The 10,731-nt window shown below is 49.7% G+C and overlaps 1 protein-coding gene across 1 annotated transcript in view; it reads right to left on the reverse strand.

Moving 5' to 3' along the window:
- VAV1 (vav guanine nucleotide exchange factor 1) overlaps positions 1-7,373 on the reverse strand; it is a 65,007-nt gene extending 57,634 nt beyond the window's left edge. The window contains exon 1 of the mRNA XM_061150541.1: positions 7,115-7,373. Coding sequence (XP_061006524.1) covers positions 7,115-7,318 — 204 coding nt within the window. The 5' untranslated portion in view covers positions 7,319-7,373. The remainder of the gene's footprint in view (positions 1-7,114) is intronic.
- Positions 7,374-10,731: the final 3,358 nt, after the last annotated feature.

Below are 10,731 nucleotides of genomic sequence, written 5' to 3' on the forward strand. Positions count from 1 at the left end.
CCCACTGGGCTGAGATTTCCTTGTACCCAGGCCCCACTCTGTCCCCAGCTGAATGCTTCCCCATGGCTCTGGTCCATGTCCTCCTCCTTCCTCATCTCACAGAGGTTTCCTCAAAGCCAGCCCCCTCCAAAGCTACATCGCTGAAGTCAGCTAGACATCACCCAGGGGTCCTCTGTCACTGCCTTCTCTATATCCACCCAACCCATTTCCTTGTCCTTCCTGGCCCAGAGCTAAACTACATTCCCAGCCTGTCTTGCAGTTGGATGGGACCACATAACCAAGTTCTGGCCAACAGAACAAGGATGGAAGGGATGGTGCCACTTCTGGGTCTGGTCCATGAAAACCTCCCAGGGTTTCCCTCCCCATCACTCCCTCCTTGCCTTCTGACTCCAAGGGCATCAGGGAGGGTGGGGCCGTGAGGCAGAAGGAGCCCAGGTCCTGTAGGGACTTTGTAAAGGATGGCTGGGCTTCCCTGGTACCTCAGTAGTAAAGAATCCACCTGCCAATGCAGAAGACATGGGTTCGATCTCTAGTCCGGGAAGATCCCACATGCCTTGAAGCAACGAAGCTGGTACGCCAAAACTACTGAGCCTGTGTTCTAGAGCCTGAGGACCACAACTACGGAGCGTGCAAGCCCCGGAGCTTGAGCTTCCAGCAACAGAGCCCACAGCAATGAGAAGCCCTCGCACCACAACTAGAGAGTAGCCCCTGCTTACCGAAACCAGAGAAAAAGCCTGCGCAGAAACTAAGACCTAGTACAGCCAAAAAATAAAGAAATAAATAAAAGAAATATATATATATACAAAGAAGGAATATTTTTGTAATCCCCCAGTTGACCCAAACCAGATTGTGATATAAGCCAGAAGGAAATTCTTTCAATTCACTGAAGAAATACAGTTCATTACAGCAACTAACATTTTGCACCCTGACCTATACCACATCCTACAGGCAAGCTCTGCTCAGCTGCTGCGAAGTCACTTCAGTCGTGTCTGACTCTGTGCGACCTGGTAGATGGCAGCCCACCAGGTTCCCTGGTCCCTGGGATTCTCCAGGCAAGAACACTGGAGTGGGTTGCCATTTCCTTCTCCAATGCGTGAAAGTGAAAAGTGAAAGTGAAGTCACCCAGTCGTGTCTGACTCTTAGTGACCCCATGGACTGCAGCCCACCAGGCTCCTCTGGCCATGGGATTTTCCAGGCAAGAGTACTGGAGTGGGGTGCCATTGCCTTCTCTGCTGAAATCAAATTAGCAAAAAGAATGACTCCCATTAATTTACGTGCTATATATCAATCATATGTCAATCACCGTGATAAGAATTTAGCCTACATTATCATGCTGAACCTTCACACAACCCTGAGATAAAAATGCTGCCCACACCCCCATTTTGTAGATAAGGCTCAGATGAAGTCATTTTTTTCTCCAAGATCACAAGGCTACTAAGTACCTGACTTGAAATTCAGAACAGCTCAATATATAAAGAGTTCCTAAAAATCAATTAAAAAGGGAGGGGGGGGCAATAGTCTTAGAAGGGAAAAACATGGGCAAATGATATGAACAAATATTAGTTTGCAGAAAGAAAATAAAAATAACTCTGATAAGAAAGGATGCTCAGTCTCAGACTAAGAGAAATGTAAACTAAGTCACAATGAACTTTATTTATCACCCAAGTTGGCAAGACTCCAAAAGCTTAACAACTGTTGGCAAGGCAATGAAGAAACCAGCATTCTCACTGTTAGAGGTAACGTAATTGGAACAATGTATATGGGAACAACCCCATACAGAAAACAATTTGGCAAGATATACCAAAAACACAGACTCACCTGCTTTGAGCCAAGAAACCGTTCTGAGAATTCATCCCATGGATATACTTGTTCATGTATCTGGCTGCAATAACAGCGTTTATATATAACTAGATACTTTTCTATGTTCTTGACAGTAACTCATTTATCCTTCACAACAATACTTTCACATAAGGACTTATTATCTCCATTTTAGAGATGAAACGGAAGCACAGAGAGGTTAAGTAACATGCCCAAGGTCACACCGTAGAGGAGCCAAAAAACAGTTCATGGACAAGATTACTGATCATAGTAAGTGTGTAGGAACAAAAGCCTCATTCAATACAAGTGCCCAGCAATAGGCGTGATGGTAAAATACACCATTGCCCAGCTGGGCCATGGAATTGAGTTTAGAGTAAGTTAACAGTAAAGATTCTGAAAAAGAGAGAGAGAGGAGGGATTCTGAGGGGCTTCCCTGGTGGTCTTGTGGTTAAGAGTCCATGCAGGGGGCATGGATTCAATCCCTGATTGGGGAAGTTCCACGTGTCAACACAGGGCGGCCAAAAAGGAAAGAAAAAAAAGAGTAAGGATCCTGGGGCCAGGCTGCCCGGGTTCAAATCTCTGACTTTGTCGCTTTCAAGCTGGTTACCCTGGGGCGAGGGACTTAACTTCTGTATCTCAGTTTTCCCAGATGCAGTGTGCGGATTAAGTCAATGTGTAAAACGTGTTTAAACCAAGGATCAGCTTGCTTTTTCTACAAACATCTAGATAATAAATGTCTTCAGCACCGTAGGCCAGATACGCTCTTTGTCAGTTACTCAAATGTAGAATTGTAGCTGGAAATTGGACAAAGATAATACATAAACAAATGGGCATGGGTGTGTGCCAATAAAACTTTATTTATAAAACATGCTGTGGTCCAGATTCAGCCCTCTTGTTGCAGTTTGCCAGTCCCTAGTTCAGAAGAATGCCTGGCACATGGTTAGCCCAATACAAGTAGTTTGTTTAGTAAATGGACAATCTAGAATATCCTGCAGTCAATTTTTCACACATGATCTTAGCCAAAAGGCCAAGAAGTGATGCTGTAGTCATTTTTTTAAAGAATGGGAACACTGTATGAATTGATTTGGAAAGACGACCAAGGTGATGATTAAAGTGATGAAAGCAGGGTATACAGATATTATGTTCTGTCTTTCACAGAAAGAGAGGAGTGTAGTTAATAAGAACCTAAATTTCCATGTGCATAAGAAAATTCTGTAAAGACATACAGTCAGCTTAAAAAAAGTAGTCACTTACTTGGGTATCTGAGGAAGACGGCCAGAGGTTATATTTTTCTCTGCACAGTTTTTACGTGTTTTGAACTTTGAACGATACACACATATTATTTAACTAAAGAATCAAATATTTTAAAGATTCTACCAGGCTGTCTGTCCCCCAGCACAGGGTTTCTCAAAGTCAGCCCTGTTGACATTGGGTGCATCCATGTTCAGGCTTGTCCAACTCTTTGAGACCCCATGGGCTGTAGCCCACCAGGCTACTATGTCCATGGAGTTTTCCAGGCAAGAATTCTGGAGTAGGTTGCCATTTCCTCCTCCAGGGGATCTTCCCAACCCAGGGATGGAACCCACATCTCCTGTACTGGCAGGCGGATTCTTCACCACTGCCCCACCTAGGAATCCCACTGTTGACACTGGGGCTGGATAATTCTCTGTTGTATGTGAAATTGTCAGATGTTGCACAGCATCCCTAGTCTCCATCCACGGGATAACAGTAGCAGCTCCCAGAAGTGACAACCCAGACTGACCCTGCCGAAGGTCCCCTGCTGGGGAGGCAAAACCATCCCACTTGAGAACCACCGCCCTAACCCAAACTCCTACAAGCTACGCTATGTTACCAACCCTCCCATTTTCCCTCATCTTTCCTAAGAAGATGTTTAGCAAGAGTTTATCGTGGATTTGATCCCTGGGTCGGGAAGATCCCCTGGAGGAGGGCATGGCAACCCACCCCAGTATTCTTTCCTGGAGAATCTCATGGACAGAGAAACCTGGTGGGTTACAGTCCATGGGGTCACACAGAGTCAGACCCAACTGAAGTGACCCAGCACAGCACATCAGGTGTTGACACTATGCTGAGCGGTATTGAAATGTTACAACAGTCCTCCCCTCAAAGGTGCCGTTTTTAGCCACAGTTCACAGATGGGGAAACTGAGGTTCTGAGAGGTGAAACCAGGAAGTGGTGCAGCCGGGATCTGAACCCAGATCTGGTGCCTCCAAGCCACCACCACCACCTCCAGCATCAGCCTCCTGTTCTAACCCTCCCGCCCTATCCCTTCCCTGCCTCTACTGATGGTGCCAGGATTTATTGGCTGGGGACAGAAACACAGAGAGGTTAAGTAACAGGCCTAAGGTCACACAGCGGAGGAACTGAAAAAAAGATTCATCATCTTGGCTCCAGTGACCACTCCCATTCCCAGTATAATCAGCTTCCCCGTCCTGGTAGGATCTTTCCCACAATGACGGTCACATTCATCTCTTCCTCTCCACTTCCTCAGCTTTAAAGTTTCATGTCTGCCACCCAGAATTTGGGCTCCCAGAGACAGCAAAGAGTGTCTGGTCACCTCTGTGGCCATCTGTGATGACATCGTCCTCTCTCTGGGTCTCAGATCTCAGAGGGACCATCCAGCATGGAGAGCCACTTCAATCTGAACTCACCCATGAACTATGCCCACACACTCAGCCCATTTACTGCACGACTATGCTCTTCCCTCACTTTGCCCAGGTCTCTGCTCAAACGTCACCTCGTCAGGGAAGCCTCCCAGACCGCATATGTGAAAGTGCAGCCCCACACTCCCAAGCCCCGCTTTTTCCAGACCACCTACCGCTCCTGACAATGTATATGTTGCCTTATTTGCCCACTGTCAGTGTCTCCCATTAGAACGCCAGCTCTCTGACAACAGGGTGTTTTTTTTGGAGGGGCGGGGAGTACTTTAGTTATTTATTTTTGATGGTGCTGCATGGCATGTGGGATCTTAGTTCCCAGATCAGGGACCGAACTCATGTCCCCTGCAGTAGAAATGTGGAGTTTTAACCACTGGACCACCAGGGAAGTCCTGACAACAGGGGTTTGTGTGTGTCTTTGTCCTAATATCTCAGCACCATGGATGAATGAATGAACGAATATGCTCTTCCCACTCTACCCAGGAAAGAGTGGCACAAAAGCAGAGGAACTCTCAAGAGGAAATGAGAGAAACTGAGAAGCATTCTAATTCCAGGCTCCACACCTTTATTTATGGTATTGTGTGTCCCCCAGCCCATCCCACCCCCATCAGGAGCACTCCCTTTTCTCTCTCTGCCCTTCCATACCTCACTGGCAGTTCATAGCCCTCGCTTAAATCTGTTGACGGACAGGAACTTGCAAACTTAAAGAGGCTGTTGTTGGGGCACCTCCCTTCGGTTTAAAATGACTACCTTTTCGCTTCCCGCGCATGGCCCCACTGTGAACAAGGCAGAGGACTGCTCTTCGAAAGGAGATAAAATGCACAGGGCAGGAAGGCCCAGAGCTCCCAGATAGAGAGGACCATGGAACACCCTTGCCCAGTGCAGGGTCTGACATAGCTAGGCACCAGAGTCAGAGCAATAAGAAAACTCCTATTCACTCTTCAAAACCCAGCACAAATGTCCCCTCTTGCATTAAGCCAAACTCCCCCAGGCAGTGTTTTGCCTTTGCTCCAGCGCCCGCAGCCCAGAATTTTTTTTCCTGACAACACAGGGCTAGGGAATGTCTGTCTCCCCCAGCCTGGGAACTCCTGGAGGGCCAGACTGAGACCTGGGTCCTCAGCATTGACCAGCACAGAAAATCAGGATTCATTAGTCCCTGCAGCTGCCCTCCTAGAGGTTAATACCACACCTCGCTGCCCTTTATCAGAAATCAGCTATAGGGAAGATGCAGGCAAGGATGGAAGTTCATCCTTAGGTCTAACCACTTTCCCATGAGCGGCTATTGAAGCCACACTGGGTCTCGACTGCCCACAGGTCAGAGGCCTGACTGATCCGAGGGCTACTTCCTTCTGTGTGCAAACACATGTAGGCATAATTGGGATGTCCTGTGGCCACAACAGCTGGCCGGGGTGGGGGGGTCTCTGGGGGTTCCCTCATTCTTTCAGGAAGCCTGCCTCCGCTCAGGGAGGGTGACCACCCACCTCTCCCACGCGTGGGCCTGTCAGCCAGGAAACACCCCCAGGGACCCCACCCTGATCACTTACTGCCCTTCCCCCCATCTGCACGTGGCATCTCAACCCAGAACAGAGGTAGTGCCCCAGGCTGCCCCCCCATCTATCCCCAGAAAGGGCCCCCCACCACCAGCCCACTGCACCTCCAGACAAGGCTTTCATCCTGGGGTGGGACCTGAGGGCTGGATGGCTACTGTTGCCTCAGACCCCCAGGGCAGGCAGGGCACCCCCAACCACCAGCCATCAGCAGACATTACTTTTCATCCAGCACTCAAGAGGCCAGAGGGAACCAGAGAAGGTACAACAGAGAGAGAATCCAGTCCAGTGACCTCCCCCACCCAACCACATTCAAATAGGGATTTGAATATATTTCCTGAACCAGAGAAGTTGAAGTCAAATCCACCACCCCCTGAACCCCAGGGCCCTTGCAGAAATCCCTACAGAGAAAAAGCAGCTATTTCTAGGTTCCCCCAAACCCCAGGAACCCAGTCTCAGGGCTCTTTGGGACTGGATCCTGCCTCAATGTACCTCTTGGAATGGGCAGAGCTAGGAAGACCAGAGTCCCAGACGCACAGTCCCCCCACCCTCCCATGCTGCCCCAGGCCCCGGCAGGAAGCCGAGGGGAAGATGTGAGGGGAAGGAAGGGGCCCAGGGCCCAGGAGGAGGCGACGCATGTGGGGGAAGGAATAGGAGGAGGCCCTTCCCCCATAGCCAGAATCTCAGGGGGTGGCGGGGTCAAGGGAGTCCAAAACCTCAGGTGCCCTATCAGCCACCCAGGAGATTCCTAGGGCCCCCTGCGGACCCCTAGCAAGTCCCTTTTGGGGTCTAGATCTCCAGCGGAGTCAGCCTGAGGTTTTGGACTTGGGTTAACCCCAAGTTTGCCAGTTTTCAACCTAGACGTGGGAATCCATTCCTGTTAATCTTGGGGGGACCACCCCTGAATCTTCAGTGTTAGGACCCCCACATATCCCCCGTGCCAGGCCCAGAGTGGGGGCCAGCCTCCTCTCTTCACTGCTGGCCCAGAGGGGCAGGGCATCACCCTCCTGGGTACCAGCCTGGGGTGCCTCCCGCCACCCACCCTCCGGCAGACCCGCCTGTGGCCCGTCTCACCTGGGACATCTGGGGACGCAGGTTGACTTCCCGCAGGTTGATAGCGTGGGGCAGCAGGTTGTTGAGCAGCTGGCACAGAAGGACGCCATCCCGGAGGGCCTGCGCCAGCTCGCACACCTGGGCCCCGTCCCAGGTCACACGGTGGCTGGGCGGCAGCACCCGGCACTGGATGAGCCAGTGGGTGCACTGGCGCCACAGCTCCATGGCCGCCGCCTCCCCAGGCCGGTCCGCGCACCCTCGCGGCCTCCTCCGCCCGCCCGCCCGCCCGCCCGCCTGCCTCTGCTAGCTAGCTACCACTTCCTCTTTTTTGCCTGTAACTGTCGCCCTGAGAGGGGGTGGAGGGGGAGGAGCCGTGGGGTGGGGGCGGGGGGAGCACCTGCCGGCCGGACCCAGCCCAGCCCCCTTTCAAGCAGGACCTGGCCTCTCTTTCGCCCACCAGCTAACACCAGGGCATCTGGGCGTGGGGACAGGGTCATTAGGCGGAGGCCCGCTGCCTTCCTTTGCATGCAACCCAGGAGCGGTATCACCTCAGGAACATACTCAAAATCCACCCTCTTCTCACCCCTCCCTCCTTCACCTCCTTGCGTGGCCAGCCCTGCTCCTTGCTGACCTGGACCAGTCTCCTCCACATCATCCCCAGGCTCCCGTTCTCACCCACCGCAGTCTGTACACCGCCCCCCCCCCCCCCATCAGAGGGCGCCTATGAACACCCCAGTCAAGCCACTGTGTCCCACAGCCCCCCTTGTTAGGAGTAAAAGTCCTGCTTGTATACCACAAGGCTCTTTCCTTATCTCTTCCACTCTCTCCTTCATTTGCTCTATTCCAGTCAAACAGGGCCTCCTCAATGTTCCCCCAACCCACGAGGTCACCCCAAAATCTTGCCCTAGAGTCCTGCCACAGGGCCTTTGCATGTGCTGGTCCTCTGCCTTACACAGCTCCATGGCCAGCTCCCTCATCTTCCACAAATCTTAGCTCCAGGCCACCTTCTCATGAAGTCTTCCCAAACCTCTCCATTTCAAATCACAGTCTTTATTCCCCACCCCATCACACCATGTCCCACTCCCTCCCCCCACATTAAGCCCTGATTACCAGTATTCTTGCCTGGAGAATTCATAGACAGAGGCTCCTGGTGGGCTACAGCCCATGGATTACAAAGAGTTGGACACAATTGAGTGACTTTCACTTTTCATAACACTACTGTTCCAGAAACCTGATATTTTATTATGCTTACTGTTTTCATTGGGTATTTGGAAATTTGTGTCTATGTTAAAACCACTACCCCAGCACCTGGCACATATATATATGTTCCACAAGTATTTGTTGAATGAATGAATGAATAGTTCAAAGCTCAATTGGCTCTATCTTTGACATTTATCCCATGGCTCTGCCCACCATCATCTTACAGATGTCCATAATGTTGTTCATTCATTTAGCAAATATTTGCAATCCCAAAGAAAGGCCATGCCAAAGAATGCTCAAACTACCACACAATTGCACTCATCTCATATGCTAGTAAAGTAATGCTCAAAATTCTCCAAGCCAGGCTTCAACAGTACGTGAACCGTGATCTTCCAGATGTTCAAGCTGGATTTAGAAAAGGCAGAGGAACAAGAGACCAAATTGCCAACATCCACTGGATCACTGAAAAAGCAAGAGAGTTCCAGAAAAACATTTACTTCGGTTTTATTGACTACTCCAAAGCCCTTGATTGTGTGGATCACAGAAAACTGTGGAAAAATCTTAAAGAGATGGGAACACCAGACCACCTGATCTGCCTCCTGAGAAATCTGTATGCAGGTGAAGAAGTGACAGCTAGAACTGGACGTGGAACAATAGACTGGTTCCAAATCAGGAAAGGAGTATGTCGAGGCTGTATATCGTCACCCTGCTTATTTAATTTCTATGCAGAGTACATCATGAGAAATGCTGGGCTGGATGAAACACAAGCTGGAATCAAGATTGCCAGGAGAATTATCAATAACCTCAGATATGCAGATGACACCACCCTTATGGCAGACAGCAAAGAGGAACTAAAGAGCCTCTTGATGAAAGTGAAAGAGGAGAATAAAAATGTTGGCTTAAAACTCAACATTCAGAAAACTAAGATCATGGCATCCGGTCCCATCACTTCATGGGAAATAGATGCAGAAAAAATGAGAACAGTGAGAGACTTTATTTTGGGGGGCTCCAAAAATCACTGCAGATGATGACTGCGGCCATGAAATTAAAAGACGCTTGCTCCTTGGAAGAAAAGTTGTGACCAACCTAGACAGAGACATTAAAAAGCAGAGACATTACTTTGCCAACAAAGGTCTGTCTAGTCAAAGCTATGGTTTTTCCAGTTGTTATGTATGGATGTGAGAGTTGGACTAGAAAGAAAGCTGAGTGCCGAAGAATTGATGCCTTTGAACTGTGGTGTTGGAAGAGACTCTTGAGAGTCCCTTGGACTGCAAGGAGATCCAACCAGTCCATCCTAAAGGAGATCAGTCCTGAATAGTCATTGGAAGGACTGATGCTGAAGCTGAAGCTCCAATACTTTGGCCACGTGATGCAAAGAACTGACTCATTTGAAAAGACCTTGATGCTGGGAAAGATTGAAGGTGGGAGGAGAAGGGGATGACAGAGGATGAGATGGTTGGATGGCATCACAGACTCTACGAATATGAATTTGAGTAAGCTCCAGTAGTTGGTGAGTGACAGGGAGGCCTGGCGTGCTACAGTCCATGGGGTAACTAAGAGTCGGACAAGACTGAGCGACTGAACTGAACTGCTGTCTTGTAGCCCTTATCATTACCTGAAATCATGTGGTCTGCGAGATCTCTCCCCACCTCCACCACACTAGACTGGGACTGTTCTCCTCAGCCCCCTCTATCTTACAAGCCCCCACCCCACCCCACCACTGCTGGGATTTTTAAATTATTGTAACCACCAGGGGGCGCTAGAAACCTTCATTGGATATAACCGAGCTGTGCATCAAAACCAGGCTGGTCAAGGAAAAGACACTCCTCAGCCTGTCCTGAGGCTGAAGTCTCTTCCACATTGGCAGGTGGGAAAGCCCAGCCTGGAAATTCCCAGATTTATGATTCTACAGACACCAAAACTTTCTTCCCCAGGCATCCGTGACTCTCTATGCGTCAATTTCCTCACCTGTAACATGAGTGACAGTAAACTTCACAGTTTAAAATACGGTAGGGATCAGAGATTGTGGGGCCGCAAAGATCAGAGGAAGACAGGATTGAGCTCCAGGGCTCCAGGCTTGAATCCCACCTTGGCCAATCACAAGTTGAGTCAACCTTGGGCAAACTTAGGCTTAGTTGCCCATACCTCAGTTTCTGCATCTAGAAAATGGGGTGATGGAAAATAGGACCCATCTCATTGAGAGGTCTATGTAAAAATAGAATTGTGGAGGCAGGGCAAACAAGTATACAGCAAGCACTTAATGAATGTTAGCTGCAGCTACTGCTTTCAGTTCTGTTGCTATTACTATGCACCCTCAAAAAACTTGGCCAGAGGGTCCTATTTCTGGTTCCAGATCCCCCAAACACACCTTCCTCACGCTTGTCTCCAGGCAACAGGATGGAAGCCCCCTTCCCCTCCTTCCCTCCACCTAGGAAACC

This window comes from Dama dama, chromosome 9 (assembly GCF_033118175.1).
Source record: "Dama dama isolate Ldn47 chromosome 9, ASM3311817v1, whole genome shotgun sequence".
NCBI classification, from domain to species: domain Eukaryota; kingdom Metazoa; phylum Chordata; class Mammalia; order Artiodactyla; family Cervidae; genus Dama; species Dama dama.